The sequence below is a fragment of the Leptodactylus fuscus genome, chromosome 1, assembly GCF_031893055.1.
Source record: "Leptodactylus fuscus isolate aLepFus1 chromosome 1, aLepFus1.hap2, whole genome shotgun sequence".
NCBI classification, from domain to species: domain Eukaryota; kingdom Metazoa; phylum Chordata; class Amphibia; order Anura; family Leptodactylidae; genus Leptodactylus; species Leptodactylus fuscus.
Window position 1 is genome coordinate 153,330,858 of NC_134265.1, and position 22,449 is coordinate 153,353,306.

The window sequence follows — 22,449 nt, forward strand, 5'->3', positions numbered from 1 at the left end:
TCATGTATAAGATGCTAATGTACAATACTGTAGTCCTGATCACAGGGTCACTTTAGTATGTGCCCCCTTTAGTTGAGCCCTATCAGATCATGTATAAGATGCTAATGTACAATACTGTAGTCCTGGTCACAGGGTCACTTTAGTATGTGCCCCCTTTAGTTGAGCCCTATCAGCTCTTGTATAAGATGCTAATGTGTAATGCTGTAGTCCTGGTCACAGGGTCACTTTAGTATGTGCCCCCTTTAGTTGAGTCCTATTAGATCATGTATAGCATGCTAATGTGTAATGCTGTAGTCCTGATCACAGGGTCACTTTAGTATGTGCCCCCTTTAGTTGAGTCCTATTAGATCATGAATAAGATGCTAATGTACAATACTGTAGTCCTGGTCACAGGGTCACTTTAGTATGTGCCCCCTTTAGTTGAGCCCTATCAGCTCTTGTATAAGATGCTAATGTGTAATGCTGTAGTCCTGGTCACAGGGTCACTTTAGTATGTGCCCCCTTTATTTGAGTCCTATTAGATCATGTATAAGATGCTAATGTACAATACTGTAGTCCTGGTCACAGGGTCACTTTAGTATGTGCCCCCTTTAGTTGAGCCCTATCAGATCATGTATAGCATGCTAATGTACAATACTGTAGTCCTGATCACAGGGTCACTTTAGTATGTGCCCCCTTTAGTTGAGTCCTATTAGATCATGTATAGCATGCTAATGTGTAATGCTGTAGTCCTGATCACAGGGTCACTTGAGGACTGGAAGTTTGCATATGACTTGCACTACTAGTTCATTGTCTATGTCGCAGTCACTTGAAGAGCTGTGTATAATCCGGATGATGGAGGAGTCATGCTTTCCACATCTCTCTGGTGACGAGAGGTAACACCCTGAGAATGAGGACAGCTGGGGAAGCGTCGCCCTTTTAAGAGCCAGCTGTGTGCCCGTCCGTAAGTGTGTGTATGTGTGTCTGGCGGAGTAGCACGCTGGAAACAGGGGGAGGAATGTGATTGGTCGCTACTTCGCCTGCCACCCCGCCCCTGGCCGGGAGGGGCGCCCTGATTGGAAGAGGGACGGAGGTAAACAGAATAGAATGTCCCCTTCCATTAGAACCTATGGGAGCCGCATCCCATTGTGACGCGTGGGGTTCTGTTAAATTGTTACTGAGCAGGAGAATGCCTGAACCCTGAGAGCCGGGGAGGGGGAGACCAGTGTCTCATATAGAGCTTTGTCTGAGATTTCATCACACTCTGTATGACTGAGGAGGATGAATGCACTGGGGACAGTGAGGGAGACAAAGCACCTTGTGGCAACTTGAGCGCTGTGGAGAGCCGGCAGACAATGCTGCCGCTTGTGTTCTAGCAGCAGTCGCCCCGGAGCTTGCCACGTGTGGGATGCTTGCCTTGTGTAAGTTTGGGAAAGTGTGCTGCAGACACAGGAGGGGCATTGTGTACTAGCAGTGGGGAGGTCCCAGACTAGTGCTGTCTGCTGAAGATGAGGGGCTGCACACTGTACTGATAGCAGCTGCAGGAGACGCACTACTCACAGCGCTGACGAGACCACTTCTCCCGGATCCCCGCAGCAGCCGCAGCCACAGCCTGCAATGACAGCTGTCGCCTACATGGACTTCGTGGCTGCTCAGTGTCTGGTGTCTATCTCCAACCGCGCTCATCACCCTGACGGCCAGGAGGTGAAGGGAGCACAGCCCCTGACCTCTTCTCTGGAAGCCCAGTCAGCACCTGCAGACCTGCGCAAGATGACCGAGCAAGAAGCCAGCCTGCACCTGCGGACCATGCCTGAGCCAGGGCTGACTAAGGAGCACCATGACGGCCCGGGGGAAGCGTGGAAGGATTACTGCACCTTGCTGACTATAGCTAAGAGCCTGCTGGAGTTGAACAAGTACCGGCCGCTGCCCTCCCCGGTGTACAGCGACGAGGAGCTCAGCTCGGACAGTGACGTGACCACAGAGTCCGGCCACAGCTACAGCAGTAGCAGTACAACTCCCAGCCGTACGGACTACAGCCCCGAACCTGACTGCACGCAGCCACGCCCACCCAGCCCGGACACGCCCAGCTCCCCGCCACGCCCCGCCGGCTCCTCCAGCGAGAAGAGGCACAGGTGTCCTTACACCGGCTGTGGCAAAGTCTATGGCAAATCCTCCCATCTCAAAGCCCATTACAGAGTGCACACAGGTCAGTACCCGCAGCCACCTGTGCTCACCGCATAGCATAGTCACAATGTACCCAGGATGGCACTTCAGGACAGGAGCCATTGTCTAGACACATGTTCACACAGACAGCCTGCTAGTTGCCTTGCTTTAGCCAGCTTTCCTTTACAACTATATATACACCACTCTGTGGGCACAGCTGGCATTGAAATGCTAAGGGTTACTAAAATTGCAGTACCCAGTAACAAAGTGAGAGTGGTCTTGGTGTGAAGTCCTCATAGAAACATGACAATGAGTTTTCACAAGTTCACTTTCTTCTTCAGTCAATGTCAAATCCACAATTGCAGACTTCTTTCTTGGATGCCTGCCAGTGGCAGCCCTATTGACTTGAGTTTGCCTCTTGCTAGAGTCTTTAGTTAGAGTTCCTGCCCCGCAATACCCCCCCCCCCCAATACACCCTTTAGCCACGACTGTCTTCTGTCCCCAAAATAAAGTGCTGACGCCCGTGTCCACTTATTAGTGGATGCCCGCTAGGTTGTATTCGTAGTGCCCTCCCTTGTGCCGTCTTGACCCAAGAGTTGTGACTCACTACATGTCTTTGGCAACGTGGTTGTAGCGATGTGTTGTTGAGGTTTATAGGAGGTGGTTCCCGTAGGTTCGGGGAACACCCCTTTGATCACGCCTATTTTTGTAACCCAGCCAACCGGTGGGTGGCTACCATTTACACGTGTTTTGTAGAATGACATCACACAACAAGCAACATTCACCTGGGTACAGTGCCATTCATTGAATATAGACTTTTCGAAAAGGGCATGAAAGTGCCCATTGGTTACGAATAAGTTATCCGAGGAGGATTGACCTAGTTCACTTGGTGCAGTAACCGTAGAACCAAAGTTTGATGCTCGTAGAAACCATCTCGGGTTGGGTAATGCTGAGCTAGGTGCCACCTAACATGTCAATACCATGTAGATTAGCGATTTAGTTTCTACTATGGGTCTAGATTAGGAGGATATTTTTAGATTGAGTCGGTTTCTAATCCCTGCATGTGCCAATCTGGTGGGGTTATGTATTTGTGTATGTATTTTTTCTTCCTCTTGTTTGATTAAGAGCCAGCAGGGGTACAAGCGAGCTGTCTAATCGCATTCTTCATTATCTGCTTCCGCACTTCCATACCAACGAGCTGACCTCAGATTACCTCTTCCACTGAGACTGACTGAGGAGATTGTATTTCTGCTGCTACACCGCCTGCTCTCAGACAGCATATAGTGTATCGCAGACACTCCATCTCACACAGCAGCTGAATCACAATGACCTCAAATACTACGCCTCAATATTTGCATCTTTAATCCAACAAATGCGATATTAAAGCCTTTATGTAGAAGAATATTCTGCAACGTCACAGTTTGTTCAGATCTGCATTATGGCTGAGCTTTCCTGCTCGCTGCTGCTATTCTGCTTACATTCACATTTCGAAACAAACTGGATGATTCATATACCAAGTGTGGGCTTGCCCCATATGCCATCTGTGGGTTTAAAGGTGTGGTAGATGATGCCATATTAAAGCATACAATTTGTGGGTTTAGATTCATTCTCTGCCTTCGTCTGCATATCAATTGGCATGGATGACTTTGCAGCCACCTTGCAAGAACCTGCTAATTATGCCACAGAGACCTGAGTCTAAGGGTGGCATCACATTTGTCATGTAGTCTCCGCGCTTGACAGAACATTTGCATTTGATACATTTTACTAGATTGATGTTTCTAGCAGACATTTTCTTTTAGGAAGGTGGGAGGAGGGGGTGTCCAGAGATTGCTGTCATTGCAGCGATCCCATTAAAATCCAGGTCAGTGTTCTTTTGTTTTCATCGGCATAATTGGTTACAGTCAGGAAAGGGTGAGGATTGGGTGTGTCGGTGGAAAAGTACAACACTCACTTGCACCAGCCTCTCCGCCCATAGAAGTTCTCTAAGCTGTAGGTGCAAACAAAGACTTTTTAAGAACACTTCACACGAAATGCAGGAAGAAATCCAGGTTTATTAAGCTGGTTGCTGTATTATTATAAGCAAGTGATATCACACGCCTTATCTACAATCTATAGTTATTTAGTTGTGTCCAGCACTCACTGACAAGTACAATAGACTGCAACTCCTAGATAGATATCATTCTTCCTTACTGTTCCCTGTGAATCTAGGTTTGGAGCCATCTGTTCACATTATCAAACAAAGTGGAGTACTTTCGAATCATCTGGACCTTTTCTCTTACAAGGATTTAGGCCAGTTGTTACCGAGATGGCATAAACCAGCAAAATCTTGATCTTGCCATTGCCCCTCCATCCCCTGTATACACCACTCATAGTGTAAAAGGTTGTACATAATTACGAAAAACAGCACCACACCTGTCCACAGGTTGTATGTGGTATTGCCGCTCACTTAAGTGGAGCTGAGCTGCAATACCATACACAACCTGAGTCTAGTCTGAGTCTGCAGGTGCAGCAAAAAAGCCTTGTACAACCTCTATAATTTATGGGTTCAGTTGAGGACAATCTGTTTTACTTCTATTGTAATGTCTTCCTGCAGACCACTCAAATATACTGCATTAAAAATAAGAGTTACAGATGGGAACCATTGTTTCCCTTCAAGGCTTTGTTGCCATATGTGACCATGTGAGATGCCTACATTGTACAGTATAACTAATGTATATATAGGGACCATATGATGTCCGAGTGCACCATGATTATCTGCATTCCTTTTTCTAATGAGTGGTGAGATCCTGTATGGGCAAGGATTCATGCTGAACAGATCCTACATCAGTAGCAAAGCAAGGGTCCCTGATAGGATATGGGGCAAAAATAGTACTGTCTTCCAGGCCTAGGGGGTTAGGGGTGTGTTAGTATAAACCAGATCCAGAAGAGGCCACATTACTATTTTTGCTATTTCTCCTGCACTTGTGTGTACATGCTGGATGTCACGTACTATTAAAAGGCATACTAAAATAATATCATTGTGATTGGGACACAAATGACAAAACTACAGTATGCTCATGCTAGTTTCCTAGGGAATGAAATTCTACTGAGGCTTTGCAACTAAAAGTGAGCTATCTATGGCGTGCACCTTATTTCTCATTAAATTGTCACATCTGCATTGGCAGAAGACTACTGTGTATGCACAAGAAATTATTTTAATATATAACCTACTGACTGCAAGTGACACAGAGATCTGGCTGCCTGGATGAGCATTGCCTTCATTTAAGAGAAGCAGCAGAAGATTTTGACATGCTGGTATCATGTTGGCCTTGACATCAGTTCATGTCTGGCATACATATGTAGCTCTGGGCCCCTTTTTTGCTATACACCACAGCTGTGGAGAGAAGTTATGGAGGATTATAGCAAGACCTGGTTTTGATCACAATTGTATATGGTAAATAAGCTTTTCTGTTATTGGGCTTAAAAAGTTACCCTTTAGAGATGAGCGAGTACTGTTCGGATCAGCCGATCCGAACAGCATGCTCCATAGAAATGAATGGATGCACCTGGTACTTCCGCTTTGACGGCGGCCGGCCGCTTAACCCCCCGCGTGCCGGCTACGTCCATTCATTTCTATGCGAGCTTGCTGTTCGGATCGGCTGATCCGAACAGTACTCGCTCTGAACAGTACTCGCTCATCTCTATAATACCCTTTTAGTGCTCCGAAGGGCTAATATCACAGACCTTCTTAAAGGCCGGGTTCACACGGAGTTACGTGCCGCGAGATTTGGCACGTAGACGCCGCGTGACCCTTTGCGTGCTGTACACGCTCCCATTGAGTTCAATGGGAGCGGGGAGTGTATGCGCCGCGCTAGTTTGCGGCCGTGAATAAATGCACGGCCGCAAACTAGCGCGGCGCATACGCGCCCCGCTCCCATTGAACTCAATGGGAGCGTGTACGGCACGCAAAGGGTCACGCGGCGTACACGTGCGAAATCTCGCGGGACGTAACTCCGTGTGAACCCGGCCTAAGAGTCCCAACAACTGGGATTCATTTGTGATAAGCTATTTTGATGAAAGACAGGAAAACTCTCTCTTACATAGAGTTATATTGCTCATAGACTACTAAAACACATCTATTTTTAGTTTTCATGTAAAGTTCAGTACATGTTCTACTGCAAACGTCTTGAGGTAATGCTTATCAGTAGTCAGGGGCAGAGGTGAGACTGCTCCATTGCACAGATTATATTGTGGCATTATTCCCGTGCTTGGTAACACTAACCACTTGCCAAAGCTGGACTTGTTTATCTTCCTTTTTACAAAAACGTTGGGTTAACTTCATAAAACCATGTTGGCAAATGTTACAAGGCTAGTAAAAAATCACCAGTATGAGCAGAGCCACATCTATCCAAAACTCCCATAGCTAGATTGGCCACCTCGATGGTAAGTATGGTCCTGATGTTATTAGTCAAATTTATGTGTCCTTAATGGAATACGGTAACTTCTAAGTGATGTGACCAGACCTACACTAATGTAGTTGTAACATTCACAAAGTACAAGTCTGTAAAGCTTGCGCTGTGTCATCTGGGTAAGAAAGTCCAGTCATCACCACTGGTTTCCAATCCATGGCATTTGACAGATACATGTCAAATTCTGACCCTATTTGCTTGTTACAGTGGAAGGCTGCAGAGAACAGAGGGGTTTACAAACTGTAGCTTTCACATATTTCTAGTCGGTTCTATCTTTTTCTCTTTTTTAGGTAATTCTTTTTTCCCCCCATAGGTGAACGTCCATTTCCGTGCACATGGCCCGACTGCCTTAAAAAGTTCTCCCGGTCAGATGAGCTGACACGCCATTACCGGACACACACGGGTGAGAAGCAGTTTCGATGTCCCCTGTGCGAGAAGAGGTTCATGAGAAGTGACCACCTGACCAAGCACGCCCGCCGCCACACAGATTTCCATCCAAGCATGATTAAAAGGTCCAAGAGGTCCAACTCCACCTTTATCTGAGTATACAATCGAGTAACAAAGCTGTCAAATGCAAATCTCAGCTGCTGTACATATCATCTTCTTGCATCTTGTCAAAGGAAATGTAGCAGTATAACATTCATGCTTCTGCAGCGGTGTATTTAAAGGAAATAGCTGCCCGGTTTCTTTTGGTGGCATCCAACTCTAGGTATTTTTTTTTGTAGTGGTGTGACCTGTACCATCACGGTTTTGACTGTACGATCATTTGTGCTTGCGCCGGCATGCATATGTGTTTATGAAATAGAAACCACAATGGATTAGCTTTACATTTGTGAACGAAGTACAAGTATGAGGACACTTGTATACATATATAAGGGAATCCTTTTTTCTTGTTGATGAAATTCGGAACATATACATTTATGAAGCAAGCTGGTATAGAACATGCTTGAACTTGGTTTCTTGTGGAATTATGTCTTACGATGTCTTGAAATCTGTGTTTTATTGTTGGTGGAATATTGATCTCCCCATGATATGGATAAACCAACCTCAGTTGACTGGGGCACTTTTGTAGGACCTGCGCCATTCCCTATTCTTTGGAGCATGGTGGAGGAAAGGGATAATAAAGGAATCGACGTAAAGCAAATTAAGGGCTTGGAAAGCATATTTGGTGGACGCTCTGCCACTTTGACTCTCACCTGTTTGCAGGTTGGGGAACACATTTTGCTAAGGGGAGATGCAATACTCAGTAATCAAGTGTATATTCAGTATACAAGACACACATCCTACAGTGGAAGTCTTTTCATGCCATGTCCAGATGTCGGGCAAACTTTGTCTCTGCGTCCAGTTTGACTGCATCCTCTGAGGAGTTACATGCAGCCATTTAAGAGACAATGAACAAATATATATGCCTTTACCCTGCAAGTTTAGATAAATTATCTGAGGGTCATTTTAGTAGAATTGTATATTGCTATGCACCTTTTGTTTTCAACATAGCAATGACAACCAGTTCTTGCAAAACCAGAATGTTTGACTGGGCTGTTGACAGATGCATTGCCGTCTTCTCAGTGCTTAGGTAAATGAGCACTGGGACACTTGCGAGGAGTCTATTGCATAGATCAATGGCAGGCAGTTGGTCTGTCGCTGCATCCACTACAGTATCGCACTTTCTGATTGTTGGACAACACTCTGCATGTACAGACTAACAGAAAGTGTCACTCTATCAAATGCCTCACCATTGTGTCATTTTGGTTCTTGATATGATTAGAAATTCACGTTTACATCATTTCATTTGGTAGCCAGCCGCACCAAATGGAATGAAGACTTTTTGCACCTTATGTTTCCAGTGATAATTTCACATGACGCCTATATTTGTAGACTTATTTCATACTGAAGAGGCTGACCATTGGTGTGCTGGTCTCTTCAGCGGTGAGGGGGGTAACTATGCAGAGTTTGGCCACAAGGGCAGTTTACAAATTTCATGTGTTTGTACATACAAAATTAGGTCCATTCCATGTTCGCATTAGATATAAGCACTCCACAGGTTCCTATTTAATGAGTAGTAAGGACTGTTGTGAAGATAGTCCACACTATTAGCTGAATGGCTGATATAGTGACCCATTTTACGTATCTTATTAACTCAAATTCTAGAGACATTGTGTCACTAACCATTAAACATAAGCTGGTCAGATTTTCTAGATTTTTTTTTTTCATTTACTGATTCACTTAGCCTTTAAAAACAATTTCATATATGCACGGGGAGGAAACATTAGATACAACTCTGATCCCAGATATGATATCATAACCCTTGGGGCAATTTTATAGTCATATAAGTGCCAAGGGTCTTGTTTTTATACTGTTTTATACAATTTCACATGGCTCTAGTGCCTCTGAAACATTTCATTTAGTTGGACTGAGTCTTCAAAATACATGTAATGGAGTATATTGCACAAACCGGGGGGGTGTGCAAGCCATTAGTAAAAACTAGGGTTTCCATGTCAGTATAACAGATTTTGTTCTGTGTACTGAAAGGAAGGCATTAGTCACAATATGACATGTATTCCTCCTTGTGTAGCATCTTGAGAACAGTTGAAGAGCCAGAGGTACAGCACAGTAGGCACCTTATTATTATTTTTTATTTAATACTCTTCCTTGATTACAAATTAATATTATACAATGTGCAATCATATGTCTGTCTTTAGGCCATAGAAAGACTGTTGCAAAAATACACTACAGTTCAGTTATACTATGAAATAAGGAATGTCAGGAAAAGAAAAAAAAACATTATACACTTTCTACCTCTGTTTCAGTTTTTGAAACACCTAATTCTTTATTCCGCATAGCAAAATATTTCTTCCAGAAGAGATAACCAGATTAAAAAAAAAAATAGCAAAAAAAAAAGTTAAAAAGGAACTTGAAAAAAAATTGGTATGGTTTGGTTTAAGCGTTTTTTTCTTATTTACTGCCAGGGGCAGCATGTGGTTTTAGTGGGAGATCTTTGTAAAAGGCTAAATGAGGACAAATACAAGCATTTCTGGTTTTGCACATCGAGCAGAAAGAAATAAAATGAAGAGCTTAATGTCAACAAGCACAAATTCTATACAGTGGCTTCATGTATCACATGTTATCGAAATCCTTGTGGGTTTTTTCCTGTTCACTTTCATCTTCAAAGACCCGGAGCTCTGCGTGTTATCATTGAGATAATGTCTGTCTGTTAAGTAGTTGACATGAAGATGTTTAAGCATTGTATTATACAGCATCCTGACTTGCTTTAAGGTGTATAGGTACAGTACAGGTTTCAGTTGGATATGTAGTAGTGATTAAGTATGAACAGCTATAGAAACCGAGCTTTGACGCGCTTCAACGTCTAAGTACCACATCACGTCATATTGAGTTTGAGATAAGTGAACTTTAGTCAAAGTGACATTAAGGAGATGATGTTTATTTTGTGATTGAACTACGACGCATGTGTCTTTACCACTTCTGAAGAAAACATCGTTTTTATAACCTTTTATAACACTTTGCTGTGGCTTTAAATCAAGGGGGCGCATACAGCTCCATAGTGTCAAATTCAGGAATAATAATACTTGTTTCATGCATGGAATACCACCATTTTGCTTCTTTAAAAACATCTGTGTGATGCTCAATACAAAACCGGTGAACTACAATTACAAGAACGACATTCCAAGAAAACCAATCCTAGCCCTCAAGTGGCAGAAGGAATCAAACCATACATCTAATTTGCAGGAATTTTACTTACTGTGGCAACTACAGTGGAAAGTCCAGTCATTGTCACTGTAAAAAGAATTGCCTCTGGGCAATAAACTTCCGAATCACTAACTTTTGGAAACTAATTGGATAGTTTGCTTTTCTCAACATCACATAGAAGATTTTCTTTTTACCTACTGTACATGTTGGTCTGGTCCTAACATGGCCATCTAGCCTTAGTAGAGATCTGTCAGGTAGACCACAGGCCTTAAAGTGTAATTCCAGTTTGGTGATGTTTACAGATTTCACAAAATACTTTCTGTCCATACGTGGCATGGTGGTTTGGCCCATCATTGGCCCGTGTATGGGCAGCTATAAATGGTTTCTGACAAACAGATGCTGTCAGTATTGCTCTTTCACAATGTTAGAAAACTTCCGTGGATCGACTAGATAAAAAGTCAGTGCTATCAAGAGGGCTTTGAGGATGTCTCAAGAATCATAGTTGTTAGTAAGACGATCTCCATTTAATTGCTTTGCGAAAAGATGTGAACACTTTTGATACCATAAAGCAATATTCTTTAATTTCCGTATAAAGCACCTTTGCAGACGTATACATTTCCATACTTACAGACTACAAACAAACCCTGTGTTTTTTTTTAAGTAATTTTTAATACAATGTATACTAATGTATTATGTAATAATACATTAGAATTTTCAGCTATACACTATTACCCACAGTATATGCCCACAGGGAAACAAAAGAGAATAATACTGAAGAAACCCTGTATGTAGTCTGATCCTGTAGTTTCCGGTTACCCCACCTCCTTTGTCTCCTTTGACAGGCAGTTAAGAAGGGGCGAGATGGAAGGGAGTTGCATAAAATTGCAGGATCAGGGGCCACACGGTGGCTCAGTGGTTAGTGCTGCAGCCTAGCCTGGGTTTGAATCCTGCAAAGGACAACAGTTGCAAGGAGTTTGTATGTTCTCCCCGTGTTCGCATGGGTTTCCTCCCATAGAGGAAATGTAGATTGTGAGCCCTATATGGGGCTCACAATCTACACAAAAAAACCCCCCCAAAAACTGCAGGATCAGACTACAATAACAGTTTGTTGATATTTTGTAACCATAGAAACACATACGCCTGCATAGGAGCTATAGACACAAGGTTTTAAACAATGCTTTGCGTTTTCTTTTTACTAAATACAATCAAACAATGAATAATAATGGTTACAAAAGTGCAAATATCTTTCAATAACATATACCTGAATGCATATTTCTAAAAGGTAAGGATTTACACTTTAAGGGCGTGTTGTCTTACTCATGCATTGCACAAGAAAGTGCATTATTATATAAAAGTGTGTGTTTACAGTTCAGAAACTGATAGTAAATTTCCCAATAACGTGGAGGGAAATATAGAGATACAGTGGAAAGTGAAAAATAGTGTATTTGCATCCTGTATAAGTAGTTACAGAGTGATACCGCCCAGCAAGATTGTACCCGCAATACTCAACATACTGTAACAAGGATGTTTTTGGTTGGTTGGATGACATCATGAACACAAGTGGTAATGGAATGCTTTACCTTACCTGTGGTAACGCTGCAAGAAACTTGAACGCTTTCTGCAACAGCTGAGCACCGGTGGTTAAAGCAGTGGGATGCCTTGTGATGGGCGATTATAGAAAATTCCTTTAGTCCAGGTCCCCACATAACATAAATGGCGCGATTTGGCTGCGACAAAAACGTTTTACAGTACTTGCAAAGTGGATGATATTTTGGCTAATCCCTTCCACACATTGTAGAATAATATCCGCAGCAGAAGTACTGTGATTTTAGAAATTGTCGTGTCTTTGTAAATCGCAGCATGTCAGTTACACCTATGAAAATGCTGGCGTTTTCCGTATAGGTATTATGGATATAGAAGGTCTGCAAAGGGAAACTCTGCGGACTTTCTGTGAAAAGCATTGCGGGGGGAAAAAAAAGCACCGTGGGGCCTTAGCCTTAAGCAATGGTGGTGCAGTATGGGTACAGTATGGAATTTTCTTTAACTTCCCACAACAGGGTTTCCCATCTGTATAGGAGTGCATTAATACTATGACACTTTTTCCACGTGGTCTTAGCCATATACAAACCACTTTTTTTTTCCAGTTTTGTTTTTTTTTTGGTTCACTTATACAGAAACATTACTGGTTAAATATATCCATTTTAACAAGACTGTATCTAGATGAGACTTTTATTTCATCCCTGTTCATGGTAAAGCAGATTTAAAGTTATTTATCAATGCAAATAACGTGCAATACATATCAGCATCCCAAAGCTACAAATAATTGTTTATGAGCTTTCCTTTATTTACTGTGTTTTTCTCAGTAGTTACAAGTAGCCAGGACTTTAGTTGTACTTGGAAGAGATCATTCTCAGAGATTAAAAGGTGGCGATGCCTTCCGATTTTGGCGGTACAGGCTCTCTATCTTTCTCCGCAAGCAATGATTTCCAAGGAAAAAGGATTAGCCATGCTGAATATCAGTACCCTAGCGTTTGTTCTCTAGAAATAAGCTATCTGGGGCTTACTCCACTCTCTCCATTGACAACATGTGTACACTCAGCCAAACTGAGTGTGCATGTGTATGGGGGATCAGGATGAATAGCTGCTGCAACATGAGTTTTCAGCTAAGAGCAATTGAAGGTGTTTTGACACCTCAATAACCTACAAGTTTATTCTAGCCATCAAAGTTTGTTTTAAGTATATTGTGTACTAAATAGCATTTACCATGGGGTTTATTCAGCAATTTTCTGAGTTAAGGGGCATTTTAGTAAAAGTGAAAAGCTATTAGCATCAGAGGAAACATTTTAATGGAGTTTCCTTATTTTATTATATGATTAAAAGTTCAGCAGTTTTCTGGCATACGTTGTGCAATTTCTCATCACCTTCAAGATAGTTTCTTTCTGTCAGTGGATGAAAATATTCTCGTGTACCTTCGGAGGGTTAAAATCTGTGCTGAGCCGGCTCAGATGACACAGGTACAAGCCTTGTTACAGTGAATAAGTGCTCTCTTTTGTTCCTGGGTTAGAGCTGTGTTCCTGGGTTAGCTTGACCCAATCTGAACAGGTTTTCAGCTTGGACCTGTAAGCTCAATGTTCTCCGATATTTCTAGTGTTACTGTCAGCAAGCAGTGATCGTGAAAATGAGAAATTTAGAAAGTTGTATAACTTTTAATTATATAAGCTATATTTATACAAAGCTTAGAAATCACTTAAGTGTACAAACACACATGGAGTCAATTTTTTGTTGCAAATTTTGATGTTTGTTTTTTTTTTGTTTTTGTTTTTTTAGCGAAAGCCAGTAGTTTTAGGATTCAGCAGGATGGAGACGTTTAAAGGGGTTGGACACTTTAAGACCAATATTGAGAAACAAATGTTATTGTTTGTACAATAAAAAGATATACAATTTTCCAATATATTTTCTGTATCAATTCCTCACGGTTTTCTAGATCTCTGCTTGCTGTAATTCATTCTGTTACTTCCAGTGGATAAAACTCTGACCATGCTCATGTGATTTACGGTCCATGGTCATGTGATGAGTACATAGGCAGATGTCTGATTACTGTCCTGTGATTATAACGAGCAGCACCTGTGTCCTCATCACATGACCATGGACCGTAAATCACATGACCATGGTCAGAGTTTTATCCACTAGGGGTAAGCAGAATGTATGATAGCGAGCAGAGATCTAGGAAACTGTGAGGAATTGATACAGAAAATATATTGGTAAATTGTACAACTTTTTATTCTACAAACCATAACATTTGTCTCTCAATATTGATCTGAAAGTGGACAACCCCTTTTAGTCCTTCCTATTTCTTTGGAATCCCCTCTGGCTTTGCCTTAAAAAAACACATCAGAATCTGATCCAGAAAAAGCAACAAAAACTCCACGTTTGTTTCTAGCCTTAGGCTGTGCCCTTCTTTGCTGAAACGCTGCTTTTGTTGCAGATTTTGCTACAGATTTTTGAGCCAAAGCCAGGAGTGGATTCAGCAGAAGGTAGAAGTATAATAATTTCCTAAATATTTCCTATTCCTTTTGTAGCCATTATTGGCTTTGGCTCAAAAATAGGCAGAAAAATCTGCAAAAAAAAAAAAAGCAGCAACTCTGCAATGTGGGGCCTCAGCCTTAAAATGTAGACTTACCTTTTGATATGACCGTTCAATGTTGCCACCTTTGGTCAGAATAGTGGCCTTTTCAGAATACAAGCTGCTGTTTACATTCGTGAGACATATATGTAAGACCCATGAAACTCAGCAGTGTTTTTTTAGGGAATTTATGTCAGTATGTTTTTAAACATACACTTACTGGGGTATTTCAGCCTGAAACATCTACAGTATCACCTCTTTACTCCAAAGTTTTTAAATGCTAGATAGTGGGGGTACTAAAACAGTAAAGCACATGCTTAATTCAGCCTACTCCTAGCCAGGGTCTTACAGCTGTGGAGATACAGGGGACAGGGATGGCCATTCTAGAGATTGGTGGAGATACAGGCAATCTAGTATTTATTGCAGATAGTTGATAAATGCTTCATGCTGGAATATGCCTTTAGGCTAGTGCCACACATGGTGTAAACGTGGCGTTTTTACAGTACCTGCAAATTAGATGGGATTCTAGTGAATCCCATTCACACATAGCAGAAAATAAATACGCAATGGACACTATTGCTGTTTCGGAAATCACAGCATGTCAATTATACCTATAGAAATGCTGGCAGTATCCCTATAGGTATAATGGAAGCAGAAAGACTTTCTGTGAAGAGCGCTGCGGGGAAAACCTCGATGCGTTGCCACGGCGGTTTTTCCTGTAACATTTTTTCTGCTGTGGCCAACTATGTGGGGCCTTAGCCTTAATCTCAGAAGAATACGAACTAAAATTAGGAAAACACCAACACTTATAGGACAAATGGCTTTAGAATCCTAACCACAAGTATTGACATAGAGTGTAACTGGAAATTCTATAGCTCTGTATGCTGTTTTGGGAAACATACTTTGGAATACAAAATTGGGAAACATACTATTTGGCAATATTATTAATTCTATAACATGTTTAATTTTACAAGAATTGTCCTTTAATTGATTTTAAATGGTAAAATAACTATTTTTGTTATAAACTGTAGGCAAAGGAAGATCACTTATGTGTTGTTGAGACTGAAAAGCTTGATACATTTTCTGTTTGTTCCACCTTCTGACAACAGATAAGGACAATGATAAGTGAAGAATGCAAGAGTCACATTATGGAAGTCTCAAAAATAGATCAAATCACCTTGCTTCAAGTCTTCCAGAATGGATGCTACCCAGGCATCAGTTCTGAAAGGGTGGTAAGATATTACAGTACCAAGTTTCAATGCAGATCAATAACTTGCAATTTTCTAGCATAGTCATTTCTGCAGCTGTTTAATTTTTACAATTTTTTTTGTATAGTTTCATAAGTTATTTCTGCTTTCTTTTGGTTTTGGAGAGCAAATTGAATTGTTTAATCCAAGGGTTGTACTACCCAATTTTGTACAAGTGTATATAAACTGTTCCAATAAAAAATGTCATACAAAGACTTACAGGTCTGCTTCTTTAATCCACAAAAATTGGTCCTCAAAAAGTTACATGACTTCTGGAGCTGATCTCTGTCTTTACTGGTTGTCAGTCATTTATTGAAAAGGACTCAACTAAATACTGCTAGCAACACTCTAGAACTACGGTATATGTAGAAATGCTAGCAAAGCCATAACTATCATAGTAGCAGGCACAGCAGCTGGTAAACAAAGGCGCCATGACTAGTAAGTTACCGTATATACTCGAGTATAAGTCGACCCGAATATAAGCCGACCCCCCTAATTTTACCACAAAAAATGGGGAAAACTTATTGACTCGAGTATAAGCCGAGGGGGGAAAATGCATGGCATTCTGTTTGTGCTCATGTTAATCCTAGCCGGCTTCAGGCCTATATGGTAATATCCCAGACGTCACGTGGTCTGGGATATTACCATATAGGCCCAAAGCCTGTGGTAGTAGTAATAGCCTGTTACTGCTAGCACAGTCTTTGGGCCTGTATGGCAACAGGCTGCTACTGCTACCATAATGCTTTGGGCCTGTATGATAATGCCCCAGACGTCTGTCCTGGAGACAGTGCTGCCTCATCACTCACCTATCGCTGCTCCAGCGGCCTCCCACAGATGTCTTTCACTGCGGACCAGTCATGTGACATTTTCAATTACCGTATTGACGCGAGTATAAGACAAGGGGCACTTCTTCAACACAAAAACTGTGCTGAAAAACTCGGCTTATACTCGAGTATATACGGTACTAACTTATTGTTAAATAGCTGGATATCATTTTGAGCAATTTATCTTAAACAAATCTCAAAAGTTTTAGATTTCTGGAAATCTAAAATTTTGTGGTAAATTTGGATCACTTATCTTTAGGCAGTGCTCATTGACTTATGCAGCTGAGCCATACAGATGTTGGCTTAATTGGAAATAATCAACCAGTATTTAAAACTGTCACCATAGCCCAACATTGAATTATGTAATATCACTTAAAGTGGTTGTCCAGAATAAAATGATATCTCTAATGTAATCTTGATGTCTACCAACTCGCCCATGACTGCGCAAGAGAGCTGGAGTACCAGCTACTGCACAAACCAGCACTCTGGCTCTAATGCGCAGGCATTGGCAGCCCGCAGACTTCATGAAGAGGAGATGCCCCCTGGCCAGAACAAGTGGAGTCCCGTGTCAAGAAGATCCTGCCTGGAAGACAGTTAAGTATGATGGGGGGGGGTTGATTTAGTTAGGAAAGGATAGTAGTAATCAGGCTATCTAAGGAAACGGTGAGGGGAGTGAGTGAGAGAGGGAGTCTGCTCTGATTGAAGAGCAAGGAATCATGGTAGATGCCAAGAACTCACAGAGAAACCCAGAAAATCACTCAAAACACTGCTAAAGGTATTTTTATTTCTTGCCCGGAAAACCCTGCATCAGACTAGGAGTCAGGTGCTACCAGTTGGGAAAGAGGAGGAGGGGGGGGGGTTACTGTCCATTATCGAGTCAGTTTTGACAGTATCACTCCCATTGATAAGAAGAAAGGTAACAGCAATTTGTTCATGAATTTATAAGAAGGGTTTACACAACTAGATATAAATTCCAAAACATTTAAAGGCCGTAGTCACTTTTTTGGATACCATTTTTTTTTCTGAACACATATTTTTGACTAAAAGTTATTTCTGTGATTTTTATTAATAGCTTTTCTGTTTGTATTTTGCAGTCTTCATGTATTTTCAGCTTTTTGACGTCTGCATCTATAACCCCTTTCTCCGCTGTCCCGAACAATCAAATAGGTACAGATGTCAACTTGACTCTTTCAATGAGTTTTCAATGTTTTTTAGTGTCTTCTGAGATAGAATATCACGCTGCAAAAAGTGAAGTTAAACAGTGCTAAATCTGTATATAAAAAAAAACTTAAATCAGATGTCAGCTATATAAGGCAAGAGTCACATCTGCGTTCAGCCATTTTGTTCCCCTCTCCACATAAAAAATGCGGAGAGAAAAATCCTGGAATCAGCACTTTTCTCTCCGTTTTTTGTACAGAAACCGAGCGGCAACCACACGCATCACCATCTGCATATTATCTGATCAGCATAAGTATTATGATATTTCAGAGTCCCGTTCAGCAAGAGGGAGGTGGGTGGGGGGAATACAGGAAGTGAGAGGAAGAGACAGCAGGCAAACTGCTGAAACAGTGAGCTGGGAAAACCCCTTTCCCCCTACGCCCAACAGCTGGGGCAGTTGTGCTGCTGTTGGGCGTAGGGGGAACGAAAGATTGTGAATGACAATCTGTTTTCCCTTAGCCCAAACAGCAGCACAAGGCTCCCTCCCTATGCTGGATTGTATTATTCTGTTATATATTATGTAGATTATTTCTGTGGAAAATTTGTCATATCTTATACTTGTTACTAATACAAGGGAGGAGCAGGGCTTCCGACCTCTTATAGGGGTCAAATGCTGTTAGGTAATTAAAAATTCCACCTGTCCTAACAGCTCATAGGGGCAGGAATATCCCCAGTTGTGCTGCTGTTTGGGCTAAGGGAAAACAGATTGTCATTCACAATCTTTCATTATATAACATATCAGGCATCAAAAATACCTGCACTTGTTGCTTGGGAATGGTGGGGGCTGGAGAAAAAATTCCAACTGTGCTGGAATCAGTGGAGCAGCACTTACTAATAGATGCTAAAAGCACATGAATTGGTGGAGGTGGTGAAAGGTCTTCTTTAACACATTAAATAAACAATATAACAAACAACAACATATCATACTGTGTGTAAAAATATAATCGAAAACCAAGAAAAAACTTTTACACACAAAAAATGTATATTATAAAACTCCAGATTTTATTAATTACCAAAAAAATAAAAAACACTTAATACACAAAAAAACATAACAAAAAATATATACAGTGGGGGAAACGCAATAGTTCAGAACCAGGGAATACCTGACCCCAGGTGACTATGGACATAACATTAGTGAGGTAATAAATATATGTATATACATATGGGGTAATATAAATATCATAGTGTTAGTACAAAAAAGACAGATATAAGACTGTGTCAAGCCACAGATATATAAAGCAGACTAAGAAATGCCCTTCAATGCTGCATAAACAAACCCCAATGCAATACTAATAACACAATGAATGCCCCTGTCAGTAATGTACCATACCGTCTGAAGAAAACCGCCCAACATATCAACTTCTTATCTGTGTGCAAATGAGCTGAGCTGGGAGACCAACTCCCATCCCATGTATGAGACTGTGACAGCACTTGTTAGTGCTGTCAGTGACTGCTTCAGGAGCGTTAGCGAAGATTGTTCCTCCCAACCATGGACAGGCTGTATAATCAACATCAGGCTAAGCGAAGATCACCCCGCACAGAGAACTAAATGACCCTGAAGTCTTTCTTTTTCTTTTTTAGTTGCTATGACTCCTAGTATCTTTTCTATCTGATATTCTGAGTTTGTATGTGTTCTTTTCTTGTAATATAATACTATATTGTCCATGCTGCTGTAACACACTTAATTTCCCCATGGTGGGACTATTTTATATCTCTTATATCTTCAGTGCACCAGGTGTCTGCCTGAACATCTGTTTTGATCTGCAGTCATCCCACATTGGGTCCTATTAATCTTGATAATAGAGGGCAGCACTGGGTGGCAACCACAAGTGAAAACTAGCAGGTGTGAACACGTTCCAGGTACACTGAACAGATCATTTGCATGCAGACTAAAAGTTTATCATAGAAGTGGTTTTACAGTTATTTTGGTGATGGTAGACTCCCTATAACTTGACTGTTTCAATGACTTTTGATGAAGTTTCAACAAGTCAATGGTTCAAGGTAAACCTTGCTATATCTGAAGGTAATTTCTTACGTGACAAGATGTGGTATATGCAACTTATTCACCATTCTGCTATAGTGATGGAAAACTATGAGAAAGGTATGAATTTATTACTAGTACCAGGGTTGTATGTCATTGTATATTTAATGTACATTTAAGGCATGCCTTGAAAACGACACAATTTCCTTTTGTCCTCAACTACAACCGCTCAAGAATTCTTCAGGAAAAATGAGCAAAAAGATTACCTTATAAACCCATAATGGAAACAGTCTTATCTGGAAAGTCGTGGTGTGATTGTCATTGCATTGATTATTCTTACAGCTGATCATACACATAAGGTGAAAGGGGTTGTCCAGGATAACTGGAAATCCCTACACTAATGTAAAGACCCTCCTCTGTCCTACTTTCTAAATAACATAATTAATCAAAAATGTATAATTACCCAAAGATAATAGATAATCAGACATTTTCTGATTATCCAGTGACATTCCATTTCCCCATTTCCGGAAATGGATCATCACTATTACTCCCCCAGCCATCTACCCCATTATACTTACCCTCCACACTTCTTCTTGTGACAGGGCTCCTGCTTCATTACTGATTTTGTCTGTACGCGCTCTTCTCCAGCGCTGCTCTGCAAGAAGTGTGGTAGGTAAGTGTATAATATGGGTTGAACGAAGTAGGTAGGGAAGGGCAAAATAGCTAGAGAGACATGGAGGGACGAGGAAGGAGGGAGGGTATGACGAAGAAGCGGGGAATTAAGGTGAGATAGGTTAGTGTGGAAGTTACAAAGCAGGAAGCAGAACCATGTAAACAAATGCAGGAGATGCCAGGAGCTCCAAGAGACACACAGGAGTCACTGAAAAAACAGCGCTAAAGGTATATGGGTGCATTTATTAACTCATTAATCGCATTAACAGACATTTTTCAAAAAAATATTTTTTTGATCAGAAAAACCCCTTTAAAGTTGGCCAAAATAACCAGTTCTCTTGTCTGCCAAAAGATATCTGCCACATTGAAAATGTTCCACTTTTGTTCAGTGGAAGATAAAAGTTTTTGGAAGTTTCAGCCAAATTTGAATGTTTGTGTGTTTATTTTTCTACACTGTCATATGCCCCATCCCAACCAATCAGTAATTTGTGTTAATATTAATGGTTGGATCAATTGATTGTCTGCATCATGGACGATTTTTATGTTATGTGTATGGCCATCCTTATTCTTTAAGATAGGGAGTCTTTAGGTTTCTACTTAAGTTGTACAAATTGTTCTTTTTTATGCTATTTTGTTTGTATTTGCTCAGGTAAGCAATTGGAAATCGCTGTTATAGAAATGTCAAAACTGCAATACTCGGGATTCAGTTATATCTCAGGCAGATTTGTAAACTGGGTCTAAGAGGGCATAAAAGTGCTTCCACTGTTGGCATAAAAAAGGCTACTTTCAGTTAGTGTACCTCTAAGGGAAAGATGGATGACTGCTAGACATGCTTCTATGATGCACTTAAAGACATTATATGCATTATAGGAAGTTGACAGGACACGAGTCATTGGAGTGAGAGAGCCCCCAACAAGCACAAGCAGCTCTCACAGTTTCCTTGAAGTTTCCTTTTAACAGCTAGCCACCATCATCTTCATTTGAAGTGGTGTCATTGATAAGAAACCTGGACTGCTACAGGCTGGATCTATGTATTCTCTAGTCCAGGATCTCTTTGGGATCCAATGATGGTTGGATTTGAGTATTGTGGTCTCATGGTGAGCACTTCAATCCCACCTTTGCTCTTAAGTGAAACACAATATGTTATGTCAGTCCAGGTAGCTGCAACGGGGCTAAGGGATAGCAGTAGGGAATCTCGCCCTGCACTACTCCCACTAGCTATCCCGGTCCCTGCCTCACGGGTGTGGGTCGGCTGTACTCAGGCTAAGCCTGACCCCGACAGCTCCTCTCTCACTGACACCGTAGGCCTAGAGGGAAGTGGGAGAAGGAATGCCCTATAAGATCTCTAGGGACTGGAGACTAAAGGGGGTCACCCCTAACGAACAAGTGAAGCTGCTACTGACAGGGACTGACAAGGGTGTGCGCTGACTAACAACACAAGCAGCACACAGGAAACATGAAGGAAAGAATTCCCCAAACCAATATGGGAAGGAACCATACACTAGGAAACAAACACAGGGAAACTGAGTAGAAATCAAAGGATAAGGCAATTCACTCACACAGTCAATTATACACGGAGGGAGGATTGGTGAACACAGAAGGGAAAACACACACACCAACTTGTTCACCCAAAACCTCCCAAAAACCAACCACGGAACTTCCTCTATCCAAGATAACCACCTACTCCTCCTGCTAAGGCCTAGCTCTGTAAAAGCGACACTCAGCACAGAACCATGGGAGGCATGGGTTTAAATACAGAGTAGAGACCACTCCTCCCAGGTGCAAATGGGAGGACAGACTAATTAACCAGGAAATCAAGCTGCCTACCAACAGTGCGTGCGAGCAAGTCAGAAGGTGTGCACCAATACCCACGACACAAAATACTCCTAACAGGATCCTCCCCTCAAGGAGAAGACTCCGGATTCTCTAGGAGCATCCTTCTTCGGGAACTCCTTGTGGAATTTCTCCACGAGTCTGGGGGCTGACATATCCGACTCCAGAACCCAAGAATTATCTTCAGGACCGTATCCCTTCCATGCCACCAGATACCGTAGCTTCCCCCGAACATATTTGCTATCCAGAACTCGGG

General features: G+C 41.7%; 1 protein-coding gene across 1 annotated transcript; it reads left to right on the top strand.

Moving 5' to 3' along the window:
- Nucleotides 1-1,102: 1,102 nt before the first annotated feature.
- KLF9 (KLF transcription factor 9) lies at nt 1,103-12,711 on the top strand. Its single transcript, XM_075278306.1, has 2 exons — nt 1,103-2,185; nt 6,904-12,711. Exons 1-2 carry the CDS (start codon nt 1,597-1,599, stop codon nt 7,131-7,133), a joined length of 819 nt encoding a protein of 272 aa, XP_075134407.1. The 5' UTR covers nt 1,103-1,596; the 3' UTR covers nt 7,134-12,711.
- Nucleotides 12,712-22,449: the final 9,738 nt, after the last annotated feature.

What these genes read in the sequence shown, in the direction of transcription:
- KLF9 (XM_075278306.1), top strand. Translation starts at nt 1,597, where the DNA reads ATGACAGCTGTCGCCTACATGGACTTCGTGGCTGCTCAGTGTCTGGTG. An exon ending in CCATTACAGAGTGCACACAG is followed by an intron (nt 2,186 to 6,903) that starts GTCAGTACCCGC and finishes TTCCCCCCATAG; the next exon opens with GTGAACGTCCATTTCCGTGC.